At 40.2% G+C, this 22,188-nt stretch overlaps 2 protein-coding genes across 2 annotated transcripts; both read right to left on the minus strand.

Moving 5' to 3' along the window:
• Positions 1-777: 777 nt before the first annotated feature.
• Positions 778-21,717, minus strand: LOC115379859 (potassium voltage-gated channel subfamily E member 2-like). The gene is made up of 4 exons (XM_030080794.1): positions 21,590-21,717; positions 2,520-2,647; positions 1,471-1,508; positions 778-1,206 (listed from the first exon to the last, which is right to left on the minus strand). Exons 2-4 carry the CDS (start codon positions 2,608-2,610, stop codon positions 874-876), a joined length of 462 nt encoding a protein of 153 aa, XP_029936654.1. The 5' UTR covers positions 2,611-2,647; positions 21,590-21,717; the 3' UTR covers positions 778-873.
• Positions 12,095-21,722, minus strand: slc5a3b (solute carrier family 5 member 3b). The gene is made up of 2 exons (XM_030080793.1): positions 21,590-21,722; positions 12,095-16,782 (listed from the first exon to the last, which is right to left on the minus strand). Exon 2 carries the CDS (start codon positions 16,508-16,510, stop codon positions 14,378-14,380), a length of 2,133 nt encoding a protein of 710 aa, XP_029936653.1. The 5' UTR covers positions 16,511-16,782; positions 21,590-21,722; the 3' UTR covers positions 12,095-14,377.
• Between the last annotated feature and the right edge of the window lie 466 nt (positions 21,723-22,188).

Genomic DNA, 22,188 nt, shown 5'->3' on the forward strand with positions numbered 1-22,188 from the left:
CAAATTCAATCTAGGCAGGCCATAATTGATCTTGTGGATTTATTTTAGTAGCTCTAAAAAAACCTCCTGCCAACAAAGAACCAACTTCTTAATGCCATAACAGTCTATAGAGTGTATATTCAGTTTTTTGTTTTTGTGTTTTAGATACATAATGGTTGCTCTTCATAATCCTGCAGAATTTCATGCAACACTTCCAACACTTGGCCTGATGTTTTGTTTTTTTTTTCCTCTCAAAATTTTGAATCAGAATTGAATGCTTCGCCTTCTTTGCTCAACAGGATGTGTACGATCTAACTGAGCATAGAGATGGAGACGTGTGGGTCATGGCCTTTTTCTTCCTTATCTCTTTCTTTCCAAACCTACAGACTCACAGATCTTACACTGACTTACCCATAAATTAATTCTCACATTTACCCTTTTCAGTATACACAGAGCAGCAGCTGCACTTCTATTTTTACATCTCTCATTAGCCTTCTTCTCATCTCTGAATCCTCCGCCCCCTTGCACTTTTCTGAGTCTGTCTGACTTGTGTTCCTTTGCAACATGGGAAGGGGATTGTGCTGCCCTCCGCAGGTAGAAGAATGTACGTTCTGCCAAGCCATAACCCGCTCAGAGATAATACCTTCCCTAATCCTCTAAGTAGATCCTATTGCATGATGCTGATGGATCAAAGATGGTGCTCCACCACAACTTAGATTCACAATGTTGACCAAGCTTGTTTATTTTGATTACAAATTTGACTGGCATAACCAACATTCACAATTCGTCAATGTGAGGTGGACAGATGGAAAAAAGACAGTTTTGATGACCTGTGATGTTGATGCTGATGATAACAGTGATGACATTCTCTGTGCCACGTTATCTGTGTTTATCTTAGCTGGCAGTGGTGTTGCCGATGATATGAATCTGTTTAATCTCAGCAGTCCAGTCCTCCTCAATGTATGTGTGGTACGGGTCGTTGGAGTGCTCCCTCCTCTTGGATTTGACTGTGCTCACCAGGATGGCCACGATGATGAAAGAAAACATGCCGATCATCACTGCCAGGTACCAGATCACGTTCCTGAAGTTCTCCTCAGCCAGTGTCTTGTCCAGGGCGTTTGCTGCGGCTGAGATATTTTGCCTCCAGTTGTTGAGGTAATGACTCAAGGCACTGGTCAAGGAATCCTCCAGGTGAAAGGTCAGGTTGGACCAATCAGACATGCTTATCTAGTACAAGGGACAAGAAAAATTGCCCTTTTCATTTGATCCAGTGTTTGCATTTTTTTAGAACAAATTAAGACAAATTCCAGTTGCCTAAAATGCAAAAAACCTTATTTAATTTACAACAAATGTTAACTGACACATACTCTTCTACAGCCAAGGAAGCAAAAGTTAAAAAGTCAACTTCTAGATTTCTGTCCAATCATTGCCCAAACCTAACAAAACGCACACAGATATGATATGTTCTTAAGTTTTCTAATTCATACCAACCTTTTTCCTGTCTCTGATTGTGTAGAAAACGCAGGTCCCTAAGAGAACAGAACAAAGTGTGAGACGCTGTCAGCAGAGAGCAAGGTGGTCAAATATCAAACAGGAACACAGTGAGACGCTGCTCATATTTAATTTGCATTTTATCTTTTTCTGTTTGCATGAGAAATTGGTTTTGTGAGAGTGTGTGTGTGTGTGTGTGTGTGTGAGAGAGAGAGAGAGAGGTGGGTGACCTTGAAAATGCATGTTGTTTAGTTAGTCAGATAAAGAAATGAGTGTGTTGGAAGTCAGTTTGACCCTGACACCCAACCATAAACACACACACACACACACACACACACACACACCTTGAACTACAAAATGATAGCACGGGCCAAGAATAGTAGGCAAAAAGAAACAGTAGTGACAGTTAAGTGTAACAGTTGCATTGTACTTCACACTAGATGGCAGTAAAGCACAATGCATATCACTTCCACACTGGGAGTTACATTTGTTCATTAAAATAAGTGTTAATGTGTCCCAATAATGTATTTTTTTTCCCCCTCCGCTAACAAATACTTCATTGTTTGCCTTGCGGCTGTGTAAACAACCAGAGCTGTGGTATTTGGTCAAGATGGGCCTGACTTCTAAGTCATGCGATACAGCATTTACCCTGCGGGAAAACTGTCTCTTGCCTTGCCCACCTCCAGAGACGACCGGGGTCCAGCAGCAAAACAGCACCCCTAGAGTCACTGGGGGTTCGGCGTCTTGCCAAAGATAATCCAGTGGAGTGGATGCTGGCAGAAATGAGGCCTTGTAATCAGATGCTTTGGATAAAAAGGGTGGCGTCCCAACTCACCGAGCCACTCTGCTGGATTTCATCACTCCCACTACTCCTGATCATTCCCAGATCATTTATGTTTAGCTGTGGAGGGCCATTGGGTTGACTCTCCCCCCCTGCAAAATGAAACATGGTGAAGTGGAACATTATGCACAAAGAGCACAAACACACAGAGGCAGACAGACAGATGCAAACACACACACACACACACACACACAGAAATGGAACTCACAATGAGCTGGTGACTGGTAAAATTCCGTAGCCCGCAGGAGTGGTGGAGAGACGACAGAAGTGGCAAGGGGAGAGCACGTGCAGCAAAACATTAATCCACCAGTGATCGACCTGGCACAATTTCCGATCCTTTGGGGGAAAAATTGACAAAAGTTAAGCACAGAAAGAAGAGAGTGATCTCTAGATTTCAAATTGCTAATCCATTGTTTTGCCTTTTATGTTAATGAACTCTGCTTCTATTAGTACGTGAGACTACGGAAAAAGTAAAATATTCTGACCTCTCTATCGAACTCAATCTGTCTCATAAAATATGATATTCAGTTTTCAATAACTCCACCTGAATGACTTTAACTTAAGTATTTTAGTAATAATCAAGTATTTTACAACTTTTATTCATTTTTTTTTTTAAAGATCAGCTCATTCTCAGCAGTTTCTCTCTTGGTTCAGCATGATGTGGGGAAAATTAATACACAACTTTTCTGGAAATGAGCTGACAAGAGCGCAACCATAACATCTGGTAATTTTTACAACAGGGGCACTGTATTGCCTAACTAACTTTGTTGTCCTCCAGAGATCATGTTTGCATAAGTTTTGCAGAGCAGCGAGATCAGATGGCGCAGCAGACAAATCCTTTGTTCAGAAGAGGTTGAAATACCCTGATGGGATGGCAGTCAGATAAACATGAAAGCCACAAAATTTGCAATTAAAGTAAAAGTAAAAATACATATTCAATATAATGTCCTTGTGTTTCAGGGCTAAAAACATTCCAGCTTTGAAGCGTTATTCACTTGTTTATTTTTTCCATCCATGTATTTATTTATTTATTTATCTATTTATTTATGCTTTAGCTAGCTATTCAAAGTTGGAAAGTTAATAATCTTCAGTACAGATCATGTGTTCTGTGTGATTTACAGCTTCTTTTAGGTTCTTTGATTAATCTAATTGAGTAGAACATCTAATATTTATTTTAAATGGTTGTTGAATGTATGCACAAAAGCTTAGAGTAAAACTACCTTAAAAATGTACTTGAGCACAGCTCTAGCCTTGGGGTGTAAACATACTAAGGATAGCAAAGCTGTGACTGAAACGGCCAGAGGCGTTCTGATATCATCGCTGGATTAAAAACAAAGGGTCAAGGGCTGACCAGAAAAGCAGAGAAACCTGGAGGCAGGGCTGCCATATGCAAAAGAGAGACACCGAGCAGGGCCACTGGAGCCAGTGAATTATGAGCATCCTGATAAAGTCATATGTTACATAAAGTCTCAAATGAACACTCACACACACACTTCATATACCACTTATTTATGCACATGCAAACATAAACACACAGGCATATAGTGTGCGTGGTGTTACCTAACATGTCTGGGGGGATGGAGGGTGCCACTCATAAAGCATAAACAGCATAAACAGTTCACGCTCTCATGGTTACACAGCTCCAGGACTCCCGGGGGTTACTTCATTACATGATTGGTCGGATAGTCTAGGTTTTCACTTACATCATAACTGTAGGTTTACATTTAGCGGTTTATGCCTTGCAGGTGGAAACATGCATCATGCATATATGTCAAAATGTCAAATGTACTTCAGAAGCATGTTTCTAATGGGAACTGCCCGCCCTCTTTCTCCCTTAGGACTGTTTAAATTGAGCAATGACACAGCAGAATTTCCACCTGCATGCACATGACACTCTCTACCTCCAGTATCACTCCCTCTGTTTGGTTCAGGTGTTGCGAGCTAATATCTCATGGAGCTGCAGCTTCTATGAAAAAGAGCTATATGGTAATACTATAACAAAATATGGTATGGTATAGTCCCTGTTTTTATAGGGCAATAACTTTGGAAAACCATGCTATGTGATGGTTTTGTATCATTGTAGTGGTGACCCATGTTCTGTACTGTTATGGTGTTTTGTACCTGACATTAGGCTCCTGGCACAGTACCACCACCACCACACATACTTACCATAGAAATAAAACAAAACGGCTGCTGGTGTATTACACAGGCTATCCAATAAGGCCACTGACACAATATGTTACCTTGTAGAATATAAGAATATTAGTTTTTGTTGTTGTTGTTGTTGTTGTTGTTAATTTAATTACATTAACATGAAATAAAAAAAAAAAAAAATGAAACAGTTCCTTTGGAGGTTGTCCTTGAAAGTGGTAGTAAAAACCATAATTAATGTTGCTCCTGCAGTGATGTGAGGTTCGGTCTGTCGGAAGTTACTGATACTGCCCGCATAATGAAATGTGATTCCACTAAACCCACTAACAAAAAAAAAAAAGAAAAAAGAAAAAAGAAAAAGAAAAAAAAACATTAAAAACAGTAGCAGCACAGAATAGATACAGTTAGCAACACTATTTTTCATATATTTATTTATTATATATTTTATTTATTTATCTCAACACCCCATAGAAACAGATAGAAATACATAAACCATGAACATAAAGGAACTGTATTTTCTTTTCAGAAATTATACTCTTGACTAAAACCGGTATAGTTCATATTCATATTTAACCTGGCACTGTATAGCCTACATTACAATTGCATGAACTAACCTTCCACCACCAAGAAACCCTCACCTCAGAGGGCACCAGCAGCACCAGAGAGCTCAGCCAAATATTATATTTAACATGTACACAAACGACATCAAATGCAACACAGAATGCAACACAGAAACTTTCCACAATGCACCTACGGGACATGATGTCTACGATGACGCCGTGCCCTTTACTGACATGGTGTTTCTCTGTTTGCCAGTCTGCGTGTTGTTTGCGTGTTTTCATGTGCATTACGTCTGAGGCTTGCTGCACTGTGTAATGTTTTCTGGGCTTGTGTGTAATGTGTTTTTATTTCTTATTACCTGTATGTTGTTCTGTCAAGAGCACACTGAGGCAAGTTGTTTGGTAATAAAGTGTTGAATGTTGAATTGTGAATCTTGACATGACCCGGATGAAAGTCACAGTGAAGTTTGACCCCCTTGCACCCCCCACATTTCATAAGAAAGGAAAGGGAAGTCCATTCCATTAAACATTTCCTTTGCATCACCCTTGGCAGTCAGGCAGTAACAGAGCAGGTGATGAGGACGGTCCTTTAAGAAGTGGAAGGACTTCTGTGCTCCAGGCCTATGGGCTACATCTGATTTGATGTTTCAGAGCTTTACCCTGTCTTCTACACCTAATCTTGGCCTGAGACTATTTCATCAAAGTCAAGTCAATGCTGATCATTTTTGATCATTGAGTTTTCATTAGACATTTTTGCCACATAGTCTGGCAGAGATGACACAGGTACATCAACACCTCTCCTGGAACCCGCCACGGGTAATGCAGCCGATCAGAAAAGTGACTGTTGTATCCCATATCCATCTAGTGTCTTATTTTATTAAACTTCCATATGTGGTGGAAATATTATTCAGCAAATATATTCCTCGTATGATGATTCCTCCCAATCAAACCCACATCCAGAAAAATATGAACATATTGTAAAAAAAAAAAAAAAAAAAGAAAAAAGAAAAAAAGAAAAAGAAAATGACTAGTCTGCACGAGGCTTAACTGCTTAGACACATCAGCTTTGTCAAGAATGTCACATTCGCCAGCAACATAATTCAGGGAAGCCAAGTCAAGCCATGTTGTCAACACACCCTCCCCCATGAGGTCCTTCTGAATCACTGCAAAATGATATCACTGTGCAAGGTGTGAGTGTGTAATAGTTTTGTTTTGTTTTTTACAAAGCCTGAATCCTCGCCAAGCAAGAGAGTAGACACCACTGTTGTTAACTCTTGACCATTTTACAATTGGACCTAGTTTACAAAAGTAGCTATAATAACCCTGCTGTGCCAGTAGTACTTCTAATGTCACTAAACGTACAAGTTTAATTACATTATTATGAAGTGTACCTTTTACAAGTACGACAGAAGTAATAAAACTGTAATACTGTACACAGTTTTGGCATCCCTTGCACTTTGAGCTCCAACAGAAGTCTGGTTTCACTGAGCAGACGAACAGTGTACAGTCTCCTAGGCTTGTGGAAAGATATAGAGGAAAACTATGTGCAGTGACAGGACTGTAGATGGCACCATGATTTTTTTTTTTTCATACCTTGTCAAACCTCTTGTTGTCAGTTCTATCCATCCAACCTTTTCCAACCATTACAGGTTGAAGAGGCTAAAAAAAAAAAAAAAAACATTGTCTCTGTCTGCATAAAACAAAGGGAGAAAGGAGACATAGCAACTTATTGCTTCACTTGAAAGGATCCTTCCAAGGATCCTTTTTTAAGGAGAGGCCAGATCACAGCCAGTTTAAAAGCCTAGAGTAAAATGCCAGATTTAAGTGACAAATTTAGGAGATTGAGCATTGTTGGGCCGCAGACTGGAAAGACCTCTATGTAAAGTTTAGTAGAGAGGGGAACAAGCAGGTAAAAGCCTGGTTTGGCAGAGTGCACCAATTTTGGGAGAGCATCTGAAGAGGGAGTATCCAACAGAGTTAGAAGGTGCACATCCTGATTAATCTGAGTGATAGAGGACACGAGGATGAGTTAGCAGTTTGAATGCCACCACGGATTAAGTACATTTTTTTTTTTAAATTAACAATATCATTTGTTATGAAAGAGCTAAATTGAGAGGTGTGATTCTAGGTTAACATGCATATCTATTGTTTTGCAAAATCTCATCTCAAAATCAAAATCAATATAAAAAGGCAGCTACAAGGCCATGTTACACTCTACCAGAACTTCTTTGCTTGTGAGTGGTCACTGTGCCCCATTCTGCAGTCTAACATGCTATAATTAGAGCAGGTGATATCAGTTACTATTATTGTTTATCGCTAACAAGGCACTATGCCATGAATACACCGGATACGACTTCCATAAATCCAATCTAAATTGCTCTAATCTCCACATCATAGCTTTCTATTTCACAACATTGCCTCATGACTTCCACATCAGCAACTAGTCCATCAACCGTTTACACATGACACTAAGGGGAGGAGCCATGCTGTTGATGTGTCAATGATCAAAAATGTCATTGTCCCAACAGAGTATGACGGGAAAAGGCCTTTGAAAGTGACTTGTATGCTGCATTGACTCTCATACATTCCCATGTGGCTAGACAGTCTATTCCACCAGCTGTTATTCCTAAGAGAGGTAAATATTTCCCTTTGCTATTGAAGCATTATTCCATGGATTAATGCTAGAATCCCAGGCATGCCGCCATAGTTTAGTCGGGGTTGTGTGCGGGGAATGACAGGAATGCATTGACTATGTGTTTGCTGTATATCTGAAAGGTCACACCACATTCCCTACATGGCTGCTTCCGTTCCGTCACCCCAATAAGTGAGAATTACTGTGACGTGTTTTCGCTTTCCAATTGGCTGATTAGGCAACAGTCCTTTGACTGGGGTCAGGAAAAGACAGACATTACTCATGATTGGACGGGAAAACAATAAATAAACTTTACATATGACAACATGTTGCATGTGTGTTTTGGTGAGGTGCTTATCCAAAAAAACATGCACTACTGAATGAGCAATGAGGGATACATTGTCTGGTTATTGCAGGGATCAAACCTAACCTCATAACAAAGTTAACAGGAATATAGATAACAATACTAAACCGATCAAAAATGTAATAAGAATAATAATACATTTATTTGTATAACACTTTTCTTCAAATCAAAGACATTTGAATGTACTGAACATCTTGCCAAATTGAACCCACTGTATATTTATTGTTAACCCTTATTCTTTATTTTATACTAACTATATCATTGTGACTTTGTATTTATTACTATATGCCAACGTTACATTGCTACACACACACACACACACACACACACACACATGCACACACACAAACACACACACAGACATATTTTTTTAAGTGCACAAATGACACAAATTGCAAATATTTGTAGAGCTGAATAAAGCAATAAAGCGAATAAACAGTCTATTACTCCATATCAGTGTATTTCTAAGATTGTTTTTAACAATACAGTACGGTACAGGCTGTCTTCAGCAGTTAGTAGCAGGTGCAAACAGCAAGCCAGGCTCATTGTCATCCTGATCAGGTGTGCACTGAGACTGCTTCACCCAGACGTGCTCTTTAAGCCATGGTAACAAAATTCAGTGCAGCAATGCAACACTGTGTCGCTGTATTAAGCAGCAGACTGATGCATACACCATCAACAACAGCAGTCCAGGAGGGCTGTTTAATGTTATGACCTGACCTGGTGGATGACCCACCTGTAGTCCCCTGCCACTGACTCCTCTCAGCACAGTCATCTCTATACTGGCGCCAGCAAACAAACTACAACCCGTGTGCCCTTGAGCTGCCAAGACAAATGCAAGACATTCGGATACGTGCCTAACCATCACTTATCTCTGTCTAACCCAGCTGTGACGTGGTTGATACTTTTGTTGCTGCCTCTCTGTTGTCAGAACCAGACCTTGAGTGGTTACCCCCCTCTTTCTCAGGGGCATCTCCACGACAACCAGTCATAACTTCAGAGTTGAGCAAGCAAATGACTTCCTATCCTCCACAGAGAGAGCTGATGTATTGTTGTGATAGAGATAAGGTTCTGGTGAAACACGTTATCTTTATATTTCTTAAACTTAATGCAAAACTCCCTTGGCCCTGTGATGCAATTTTTATATAGCATTTGTTTTTGCATTGAGCCTCGCAAGCATACATAATGTACAATCATGAAAATGACCAGATGTAATTGTTACATGTGTATTACACAAAGTAAATGACACTGCTGAATACATAAAACCAAACATATCACATCTAATATTATCATCATACCAATGTTGTGATGCCATTTGCAGCATTTGTTTCAGACCATTGTTTCACTGTCCAAAATAGACAATGAACAAAGCAAGGCCTGAATGCCAGTACTTTTCCACAAGGACAATATCATTAGTTTCCTCTTGGGAAGGAGGGAGGGTATGAGTTGGGCGGGGGTTGGTGGAGAAGAAAGTAAACCATGTAAAAGAGCAGGGGGCAGATGAGAGAAACAAAAACTCTAATCCAATCTGCGTTACTGCTGCCAAAGTCAGAGTGTGTGTTGAGCCCCCTTCAAGTGTCTCCCCTCTAACTATAATGATGTGAGATAACACTGACACAATAGTGGGGGCTCACCTACCACTCTGCAACATGGATACAATTAGAGGAGGCCACAAGCTCCAATAAGTTCCACAGGTAGACTATTTTCTGAGAGGTACCCATCTGTACACAACATGTGGGTCTGTGCTTGACGAAGGACAGAGAAGATACTGGCAGTGTCACAGGCTGGTCAGTTCAATAAAACGGCTGCAAGGCGTTTGTTTGTTTGCTGTGAGTTGGTGTAAGGGTAGCTTCACATGGTCACGGTGACATAAGGCTACACCCCTTTAACAAGGTCAAGGTTATTTTTTTCAGTGACAAGTAGAATTTAAATGCGATTAACCTTGTTGTACAGTTCCCTCTTTGACACAGTGTCAATCATTCACCCAATCATTCACTCTTTTTTACTGCAATAGACATTAGAAATCACAAGACTTTTTAAAAGAACAAACACCAATAAGGCAACGGGTCATGAAGGTGTCTCAGCTGTCCTTTTCTCCTGGGCCTGGGCTTCTGTCCTTCGAAAGTCTGTTGATTCACATACAGTTCCATCTCGCTAAAAAACAGCAATTGTTACTTCTCTTCCAAAAAAAAAAAAAAAAAAAAAAAAAACCTGTTCACAAAAATAATTTCTGTAGCTCAGTAGCCCTGGCTCTATTGTAATACAGTGTCTGGAATGGCTGATGGTGAGAGAGCTGAAGTCAAACATGAATGGACAGCTAGATTCTTACCATACTTACCATATTTTGCAACACCTTGAAAACGATAAGGCCTACGCCAGATTGCTGTTTGTAGACTTCAGCTCTCCTGCAGCCACACGCTCTTCTCCATAAGCTCAGACAGAGTCTGTCAACTCACATCATCAGGTGGTATCACTCATTTTTGACCTACAGGACCCAGCAGGACTGTGTAAACCAGACATGTTCTGAGTCTAAAGTCATTATCACAAGAGCTTTTCAAGGACATGTGAGCTCTCCAATTCTGGCTACATTATATACAAATGATTGTACAAGCAGTCATCCCAGGACTTCTATTGTCAAGTTTTCTTTAGTTTGGATTTTAAGTTTGTACAATGGTGTGATGACCATCATCTCATTGTAACCACTTATAAAACAAAATAAATTCTTTTTTAAGGTAAAATCACAAACAAACTGGTCCACACAGCAGTGAATGTGATGGGGGTCAGGGAGCATCCCTCCTTCCAAATGCTCTTTGAGAGGACTAGTTAAACTGGCAAGGAAAATTATCACTGACTCCTGCCATATTATTCATATGAACTGCTCCCATCAGGTTGAAACTATAAGATGACAATTAAACAAAGGAAAAGGTGTCTGATTTTGTATAAAAAACTCTCTCATTCTTCTATCAATGACTCTCCCAATCTCGAGACATAAAGAGGGTGTGAAAAGGTGTGTTGAGGTCATCTAATGCACTTTATACCTGTTATTGAATTCTGTTTTTTTCTTTATGTGGCTGCTTTCATGTCCAAGACAAATATCCCTAGGGACAAATAAAGTGATCTTTAATCTTGAATACTGCATAAACATTAAGGAGATCTAGTTTCAGCAGTCAGTGACCAGGACAGAAGTTTGCTCTCCATCAAAAAAAAAAAAAAAAGGATCATGTGAGGAAGTGTAGGTGAAGTTTTCAGTGGTTGTATTACTCACAAGGTTAATTATTTATCTGCCTAAGCCGAGGCATTGGCTCATAATGTGTAAGTCAGGAAGGATGAGGTCATATCCTCAATATATTTCCAACCACCAGTGACACTCAACAGTGGCATGTTTACAGAATAACAGACAGCCTCAAAGATAGACATAGGAAACACTGACTTGGACAGTTTTCCATTTTTAACACCACTTAAACCCATTTAGTTTGCATTCCCTTACATTTTGCCATTTAAAATGAGTCTTAAATCCATGTTCTCATAAACAAAATGTCACTGCAGTTATTTATGAGTTTTGATGGTTGTCTTGTCATTACCATAAGCGTCAGAGAGATCACCCACAATGTGGAGTCAACAGCTTTTGACAGTGTTTGTCATGGCTATTCCACAAACTTCTCACAACTTATTTGTGACACATTTGTAACTGAAAATGAAAAAATGTATAATAATAGCAGTTGTTGTAATAGTAGTAATAATTCACCATGTTTGATACTCATGACAGTTACATAATATCCTGTTGTCACTAATGTAGCATAATGTGACATTTCAGTGCGAGAAATGAGGTCAAGTACACAGCACAACAAATCAATGATAAATTTGTTATAGTTTAATTGCATTTGCTAATTAGTAACAGTTGATGGGCCATTAGGTGTTCCAAAGTGACTTCTTAAATTTTCCTCAATGTTTTTCTTTGGTTGTTATGAACCAGTGATGTGTATAGGCATGTGTTCCCAAACTGTCCCAGTTTAATTTCACTTCACGTCTTTCCCACCATGAAGAATGAAAAACACACTTTTCCTTTTCGTCTCCACAGACACTTTATTGATTTTCAATCTCTAAAAATAAAATCCATAAAAATAACAATGTATATTCTCTCAAAAAAGGAAACAAAGATTTAAAGCTCTTCTCCACACAGCAATCACTGTCTATCAACCCTCCATTTATTCCCATTTATTCCGCATCGTTTTGCCTGACATAGAAAAAGATGGACCTGCCACATTGTGACACTGACTTTCTGGACTGAGGTTAATCCCCTCCCCAGTCTGACTCCACAATACAATGCACAGTTTGTTTCTTCCTTCTTGCGTAGACTGAAGGGGGAGGATGTTGACATTCAGACACCTTACACAGTGGTAGAGGTACCGACTGAGTAATGACATCAATCCAGAAGGCCGGCAACTCTACACACCTGGCCAAACTACCCTTGATAGTGTTATGAATAAGCTCATCCAGTGATGTGCGAATCCTGCAACAAAACTGCCCAACATCTGAGATGCCTCTTCAACTTTGCATTTTGATTCTCTGTTGATATGCAGCTCATGATTAGCTGAAAATGTACTACACAACTAAGCTAACTGATTTATCACATGGCTTTAACAGGTGTGGTGTTCACTACACAAAATTTTCAGGATGCAAAAACTCAACTTTTTTTTGTTTTTTTTGCTTTAACATTGCACACTAAGACACATTTGGTAAGAAGAGGTTTATAAAAGATGCACTTGAAATAAGATTAAATGACAGTTCAGCACTGCAGTACACAAAAGACACGCATATTGTGGGTGATCCAGTGAGCCCTGAAATATCATGAACAACATATTAACACAATACAACAGACTTCACAAGCAAAGTTTTCAAAAAAGAGATGATAAACGTAAAATACAAAATATGCATGAAATAGTAATTGATACAGAATTATGAGCCTTGGTACTTGTTGCTTTTTTGTACAGGTACAATAGTAGTGCATAAACAGTTGTACGTTGGTTTTGAATTGCAACACATTATAGAGCCACATAAAAATGACCAAACTCAACACAGTAGCAGAGGAATTTATAAACCTTGAAAATTATAATAATAATAATAATAAAAAATAATAATAAAGCAGCAAAACAGCTCCAGACACAAATGGAATTAGATCAACAATAACAGCAACTATTCACTGAACAGCCAATCAAAATGGTGAGTGACATACTATATAAAGATAGGCTATTTTTTTTCTCTATGGATGGAAATAAATTTATTTTGAGGAAGCATACTAACATGACTCAAGCAAATTGTGCTTCTTCTGTTTCGTTCTTCTTGCTCTAAATACCAGATACATAGGTTTGACAAAACAATATGACAGTACTGATGGAATACCTCACCAATGGGCTAAATCAAATCAATTTGATGAGCAGGCCTAAACTGCTGCTTCTTAGCACTTACAAATGCACAGAGGAATGAGATAAACAGTGAAAATCCACGAGTAAAGGCTTGTTTTGTAATCGTTACAATGGTCCCTATATATGAGAAATGCTTGGATTATCACTTCCACATATTCTCCAGAAACTTTACAGCTACTTTGCTTGCCATTTTGAAATGACATGTCAGTGCAATATAAAAATCAAAGACAAAATCACATACTTGAAGGGCTACTGACATTATGCTGTAATAATCACAGATTACAGTGGCAGAACTCGGTCACGACAAAATGGTCATGGCCGATAACCTAAAATTAATTCATGACTTATTACAGAGACACTGATAAGAATAGGTACACCTGCAACTTAGCCTATAGTCACTGTCAACATGTGGTTAAAAAAAAAAAAAAAAAAAAAAAAAGGAACTGGAAAAAATACCTTTAATCACAGAATACATTTGTTTTTCACCATACAAAAGCAAACAAAATAATAATGTAATAATAATATTAACAAAATAAAAACAAAAAACAACTCCATTTGTCAAATAAGGCAAATATTAAATTCACTTAGAGTACAACAATTCTAAAAATCCCAGTAGATATTCTTTATGCAGGATTAACAATAAGCGCTGTACAAAATTGGCACGCTAGTGCCAAATGAGCTTTATAGTCATAAAGGAATACCTTTTTTGTTTATTTTTTTAATGGTGGAGAAGCTTCAATCATTTAAAAAAAATGATTAGAATAAGCTTGTAATCCCTGTTAGAGAGCTACAATAGCCAACTGTAAATATTACAGACAGAAATTGTCAAATCTCTGAAAATTCAACTGTGCCTTTGTTAATAGCTTCCACCCCAAAACAACTTCCACCCACATACAACCCCCGATCCAGTCCCCTTTAGTTCAGTGCTGGTTAAAACTACAGTGAGAAATAAACAAACATGAAGATGCCCAAAGAGCAGACAAGAAGCAGGCCCAAGTTGAGAAACAGTTTAACTCTAGGCGGTTCGTACAGCATATTCATAATGACTCTTTCGTCCTCCTCAATCACTTTCGGCTGGGTATTGTGTGCTTCCTTATACCCACAAAGCCAGTCCAGAAAATGCAGGAACCTGCCTCTCTCCCCATTACGGTGGCAGCCTTCCTCTGCTGTGCCCATCCCCAAATTTCCATTGCCAACTCGTTCTGCAGGGGTGGTTGTTAGAGATGTCTCCGTGCTGGGCGTTGCTGGATCATGGTCAGTGGATGGGACAAGGAGTTTGATATCCGCCCCATCCAGAGACCTCTCATTTTGGACATCTGGGGGCAGATCTTTACGGAAACCTCCATTTCCATTATACTGGCTCTTCTCAGTTAACCTGTATGTTTCCTCCCGGTCCTTCAGGGGAACCTTTTCAATGTTGCGCAGGCCCCACACTGTGGTGGTACGAATTTGCTCCTTATCTGGTGGAGCGGTGCAGAGACTGACCACCACAGTCACCAGCCCAGAAATCCAGAACAGTCCAGCAGCCACATACATGTAGTGGACATGAGTGATGATAGCAGGCCTATTATCTGGCTGGTCACAGCGAGGCTCACGGTAGATAAATGCTAGGACCAATCGTATGGTACCTAGTGTGAAACCTGTCATGCCGCCCCAGAATGCACCTTTCTCATTACAGCGCTTCCAGAACACACCTAGCAGGAAGAGGGCAGCAATGGGTGGCGTCAGGTAGCCAGCAACTTCCTGTATGTAGAGGTATGTCTGTCCACCCTGCATTTCAATAATGACAGGGACCCAGGCAATGCTAATTGCCACCATTAACACTACAAACATGCGGCCTACAATCAGCAGCTCTCGCTGTGATGCCCCGTGGCGAACACTCTGGTAGATGTCCAAGGTGAAGATGGTGCTTGCACTGTTGAAGATAGAGTCGAGATCACTCATCAGGGCAGCGATCATGACAGCCATCATCAGACCCCTCAGTCCTACAGGCATCACAGACATGACCAAGCGTGGGTAGGCGATGTTGGAGCAGCCAGCCTGAGACCCACACACAGACACACAGTGTTCTGGCCCAATGCAGGCTATCTCATCCGCAAAGAGGATGCGGGAGATCATGCCTGGAATGACGATGATGAACATGGGCAGGATCTTGAGAAATCCAGCCATGAGGGTGGAGCCCTTAGCATGAGCAATGTTCTTTGCTGCAAGTACCCTCTGCACAATGACCTGGTCTGCACACCAATACCAAATGGAAGCTGGAGTTTGGCCAAGAATGAAGCCTGGCCATGGGATGTCCTCATCCAGAGGACCCCGGAGGATGCGCAGTGAATCTGGCTTGGGCTCTATACGGCAGGATGGAGAATAGGAGAAGTTTCCACTGGCTACTATGGCAGTAACATTGGGAATTGCGTGCATGTACTTAGTCCTGACACCCTCAAGTCCACCAACCTTGACTAGGCTGATTATGGTTAAGCTGAGGGCCCCACCAATCATCAACACTGCCTGAAGGGCATCAGTGTACATTACTGCCACCAACCCGCCAGTAACAGTGAGCAGTGCAGTCATACTGATGAGTAAGATTATGGACAGATAAAGGTTCCAACCCAGTGACTCCTGAATGAATAAAGCTCCGGCATATAGGTCCACAGACAGCTTGGTAAAAATGTATAGCAGCACAGACAAGGCAGCAAAGTAAACCTTCAGCCTGTTGCCTCCATAGCGTTTCGACAGGTACTCAGGCATGGTGTACACCCTTGAGTGGATATACACAGGAATAAACACCCAGCCAAGCAGCTGCAGGAGTAGAAGTGCATTAAATTCCCATGCTCCAACAGCAAAGCCACTTGCTGCTCCTGACCCGGCCAGGCCTATAAAATGTTCACTACCAATGTTGCTCACGAAGAGTGATGCGCCAATGACCATCCATGTCATGGACCGTCCCGCCAGGAAGTAGCCAGTTACTGTGCTGCGATTGGACTTCCACATGGCAAAGAACCCAATGCATAGCACCAGGACAAAATACAGTGCTACCACAGCAATGTCGGCTGCCTCCATTCCAGGACCCATTTTTACTGGTTATTTTAACAGCAGCCTCTTGTTAGAAAATCAGTTCACAACTATAGGAAACAGACACTAGAAAGAGTCAATGTATCAAATAAAATGAGCAACGGAAATGCTCTCCTTTGGTTTGCTGTCTGGATGGAAGCTGTAGTATCCACCGTCAGTTCAAATTCACTAGGATGTGCTTCGGGGGGGTTATCCACCAGCACTGAGGTCGTTCTAGTTTTAGAGGAGGATGCTGCAGGTCTCTGGTCTAGTAAAGCCTAGAGTTAACTTTCCTGCAAGACAGCAAAGACAAAGAAAAAGACCTCATTAGAGCCTAATCTGAGTGGAAAAATCCACACACACTAACGCAAATGCCTGGCTGTTTACATTGACGTGTCTAAGAAATACAGAAAAAGAAAGATCAGAATAAAATAACAGAAACACAAAGACAGATTTAAAAAGAATTTATTGGAACAAGACAAACTGAATCACTTCAACCTTCAGAATTAGGGATGCACCGATTTATCGGTGGAATATCGGTATCTGCCAGTATTGTTGATTGCCATCGGCCTATTGGCCAATAAGATGACTTTCACCAGTGGCAGTGGCCGACATTTATTTGTACAGTTTTGTCCAGGGCTCAAGACAAATGCTGTCCCATTGATGAAAAGGGAAGGAAACATACATTTCAGAGAGAGAGGTTGTGGAGGAAGATTTTTCGGGGACTTTTATTATAATTAGTATCTCTTCTCTTGCTGTTTCTGTTAGTAATCACTGGCTGTCTCGTTTGTTGACTGAGGCGTGAGACAGAAATTGTCAAATCTCTGAAACTGTCAAATCTCTGAAAATTCAACTGTGCCTTTGTTAAAAGCTTCCACCCCAAAACAACTTCCACCCATATACAACCCCCAATCCAGTCCCCTTTAGTTAAGTGCTGATTAAAACTGCAGTGAGAAATAAACCTGTGAAAGAGGTCCTTGAAAAATTTAATGATTCTGAAATTTTCCTGCAGTACCGACATTTCCCCCTCTCAAGTGAGAAAAACATGGTGCACTATTTAGGGAGAATAAACTGAGGCACTGTCACAGATGACAGTCAGGAGTGAACAGGGATGAAGGCTGATGTCTGAGTTCAAGACAGGGTCACAAGACCCGGGCCTCACTGAGCTGTGATAAATTAATATGTTGACTTGATGAGTCCAAATGTAGCTTTGTAGTCTGAAATTTGTTAGAGTAGGTAGTTTCTGAACAGTTCAGTTTTTTAAAAAAAATTATCGGTATCTGCTATTGGCCAAATTGTTATTTTAAACACTGGTATCTGCATAGAATTTCACAATCAGTGCATCCCTATTTAGAATACATATTTAATAAGGTCATTAATTTAACAAATAAAGAATGATACATAGCAGCCTACAGGTCACCTGAAGATCACATTTTATTTAGTTTTGTAAGAGCAACATTTTTCCAGTGGTGTTTGTTTGGTTTTAGCCTTCCAGTGACTTTCCATCTTAATCTTTTTTAAGCCACAAAAGAACTAAATAACATTATGTAAGAAACCAAAAACACTCATCAAAAGAGTCAGAAAGCAACAAAATAAATAGGCAAAGACTATACATATCTTATATTACCTAACAGGTGTGGCCTAACAAATCATATCTCCTAATAAAACTTGCATACACAACCATATAATGTTTCAAATTCAAAGCATGCCTAGATGCAGACAGGCTAATCCAGCATCCTTTAAACTGGATATTTGAAAAAGGCTACATGTATTCAAGCCACACACACAGTCACAAAAACAAAACATCATAAATCAATATATAAATATAATATTTAACAAATGAGTAGCAAGGTCATTGTAGTTTATATAATTTGCCAACTAATAATGATTACAAATTTACACCAACTTAATTTCTCTAAGATAGCTTGTTATATTAAAACATCAATGCATTACACTGTTCTGATTAAGGTTGTACATAAAAATGAGAACGTGTGCTTGCTTCAGCCGTGAAAAATTAGAGTTGTATGCACTAGAAATAGTTTAAATGTCTTTTAATTTGTTTATTATGACCTTAAGCAATTTATCTGTTGACCAGATGTTCTGTAGTACTCAAGACACTGATGAATGAATGATGTTTTAAATAGCAGTCATAGTAGCAGTAGTAGTATAAGCAGTACTAAAAATAGTAGTAGTAAAAATAAAAGTATGTGCAAAAAGTAGGTGAAGTATTGAAGAGTTTATGTTGTTGAGTTACTAGGTGCAGTAGTAGTAGTGGTACTACTACTATTGGTAGTAGAAGTACCACTACTATTGGTCGTAGTAGTAGTAGTAGTGGTAGAAATAGTAAAAGATGTGGAAGCAGTGAGACTACTGTAGACTAGGGATGAACAGACTGATGCCCAAACTATTGATATTACTAATCCTGACATCTTTTCTGGGAATCAATATCAGAAAATCCTCTTCTCCTTTTGAATTAACAAAGTTTTATTAAATATTTTGTTATATGTAACCTACTGCTGCATAGTCTCAATGTACAGTATTGTTGACTTTGCCAAGTCATAACACATCTGTTTTGCATCAACAGTCTCTCTCTCTCTCGCTCTCTCTCTCTCTCTCACGCACACGCGCACACACACACACACACACACACACACACACACACACACACACACACACACACACACACACACACACACACACAAAGCTATCCATATTTTGGGATAGCATGCAGGGCAGCCTTTATTGAAAGACCAATAAAGGCTGTCCTGCATTTACATTTTTTTATGATTAGAATTCATAAGAGTGTTGGCTCCCTTATTCTCCAGTTTGTCACATTCCCTTTATGACATCACCCACCAGCCAACCTGAACATTCTGTCATTTATTTGTATGAATGGCAGAATGGGGCAAAAACTTGAATTGCAATAAACAAACACACCAGTGTTTTCCACAGGTTGACAGTTTACTTGTGGCAATGGTCATTGGGGGTGAGGACTAATGACCTTTACAATGAGAGCAGTTTGTATCTGGTGGAATCCAACTGGGTAACGGGCAGTAGTCCAGTCTTAATAAGTGTCAAGTTACTAACATGTACCAGCTTGGAGGAAACTGGAAACTATTAAGCTTCCCTTTCCCTTTTACAACTTGTGACTGCCAGCTCAATGCTGCCCATCAACTGCACAAAACATCACTTGATGTGCACATAGGTGTAGATAAAGTTTGACCAACTTTTCATTTTGTGCCAGCCATGCCAATATCGCACCACAGAGGAGCCTATGTACAGGACACTGCATATTATTCCCAAATATGCTAATCATTTTAAAGTCTGAACACTGTTAGTCGCCAGAAAGTGTCTGGGACAAGAAGGATAAGTGAGTAAATGAGTGGAAGTGTGACTTGCTGAGGCAAACACACTAATAAGTTTATACTTTCAAGAACACAGTGTCAGAAAATTCAAGTTCAATGGATACCCATGGATAGATGGATCTAATTATTGTCCTACCTCAACAGAAGGATTGTGATTTGTGAATCTGTTTTGCGTCAACAATCTCTCTCTTTCTCTCTCTCTCTCTCTCTCTCTCTCACACACACACACACACACACACACACACACACAACTATCCATATTGTGGGGGTTTCTATTTGCCATGCATGATAGGGAAAAAAATTCGCCTTAATCTTCACAGCCAGGCCTTACCACCCCTCTCACTAAAAGAAGCCTTTGTTTGTTGTTGCTGTTTTTTTTTTTTTTCTCAGCATCTCATCACCATGCTCACCATAAACTATCCCAGAGACCCTTGCTCAGAAGCACAGCCATTTCACTCATAAACTTTTATTTACAAAGTTAATAAAACGTGGCATTCAAACATAACACCCAAATGTGCCAGGCCTACTTTTCCATAGCCTCCTCTTGCCCACTGGTAAAAATAATAATAAAAAAAAAAACACGGTGCTCCCAATGGGATGCCTGGCCTGGCTAATCCTTATTATTGGATTGTAAAAAAAAATAGCAGGTCAACAGGTGTAACCCCCTCCCTCTGTTTTTTCCTCCTCCCAGCAACGAGCTATTGTCTTCAGCAAGGGCGACAATTAGGTTAACTCAACAGAGATGTAATTGGAGCACTGCTGCTCCCAATTAATCCAAAACACACAAAAGGCGGATGGAGGTGTCAAGGCAGCCGACAGTCTAATGACTGAAACCCTGCGCTGAGATGGCACATACAAAGTCATACACTGGAGCACAGACGATTTTAATTCACTTTAGCGCAATGTGTAGCAAAGTGCCACATTCAAACCTACTTCTATTGACCTTATTTGTCAGTGCAGTTGAATCGATTTTGGAAGACTAACAAAACATTTGATCAATATGATCAATTAGGCTATGAGATGTAGGTCACTAGACTATCTTGCGCGGATTCACATAGTTTAGAGAGAGAAGTTGGGAATGTTGTTTCCTATCATTTCTTGCCTAATTTTTGCTCCGCAAGTGCTATAATGAGAAACCAGAGCAGTGTGAGGTATGCCCATGTCCAATTAACGCCCGTACTGGTGTAGTAACAATCGTGCAATGAACAGCATGGTGATCAATGGCCAGGTAGGACTGAGGCTGTGTCTTTCTGAATACAGAGGAGGCAACACTCCATCCAGCCGGGCCATGCAGCACAAGGACGCACCTACTGACGCTTCAGGAAATTTCTAGAACAGTCATTCATTGAACTGGCTGCAAGAACTGCGCATCTTCAAGGGGCGTGCGTTTCTGGATTAACCCTCTCGTTGCAATATCCCAGGTGTGCCGTGGGGTTTTATCTAATGGAAAACTGCCACATTTATCACCACAGCTGCATCTCACCGGGTCCTACGTGGGAATCCAATTCATTTGAGCTATATAACGTTTGTGTACGGCTGACGTCAGCGGCAGGGTGTCTGACTAATGTGAATCATAGTTGAGACATTTTTTTTTTGTCTTATCACATACAACTAACACTGTAGGCAGCACTGCAACAAAATCAAAACACTGATCTGACAGTAAAAAATGTTTTTAAAAATCCACTCTGCCCACCATACCCAGGTAACAGCCACCCACTTGCTAATATCCACTCACCCGTTCCATTGTTTAACAAGAGATGAGGATGGATCTTGCTTGCTACTAGTTAGCAGATGAGCTAAAGATGCTAAGGAACTCCACGCCCCAGAGCGGAGATGTGGATCCCTGCCGACCTGCTTCTCCGGCGCACTCCGTCTTTGCAAACACCGGGATCCAGCGGGGAATGTTTTTTGTCGTTAACGTTAGACGCTTCGTTATCTTGTCTACACCTTGTGATTCAATGAGCATGCGATGCGCGACAGACAACGCTGCCTCTCCTTCTTATAGGCACCAGTTCAAATCCACGCCCCACACGTGTATAACACCCGTGACGTTTTTTTGGATGCAAAACCCACTCCTGGGAATTGTTCTAATTATGCTGGAGTATTGTTTTGACTTGCATTTAAAGACCAATCCCCCCAACCATGGATGTGGTGGTCTCTAACTCCGCCGAAACCACATAGTAACAACTTTTGTAACTGTGAAATGAAGTTCACCCATTTATAGGACTGTTTTTTTTTTTGTGTGTGTGTGTGTGTGTGTGTGTGTGTGTGTGTGTGTGTAATAAATTTATAAAATATACTACAGTAAGTAGCATCAAAGTGACTGGAGCTGTA

This window comes from Myripristis murdjan, chromosome 21 (assembly GCF_902150065.1).
Source record: "Myripristis murdjan chromosome 21, fMyrMur1.1, whole genome shotgun sequence".
Lineage (NCBI taxonomy): Eukaryota > Metazoa > Chordata > Actinopteri > Holocentriformes > Holocentridae > Myripristis > Myripristis murdjan.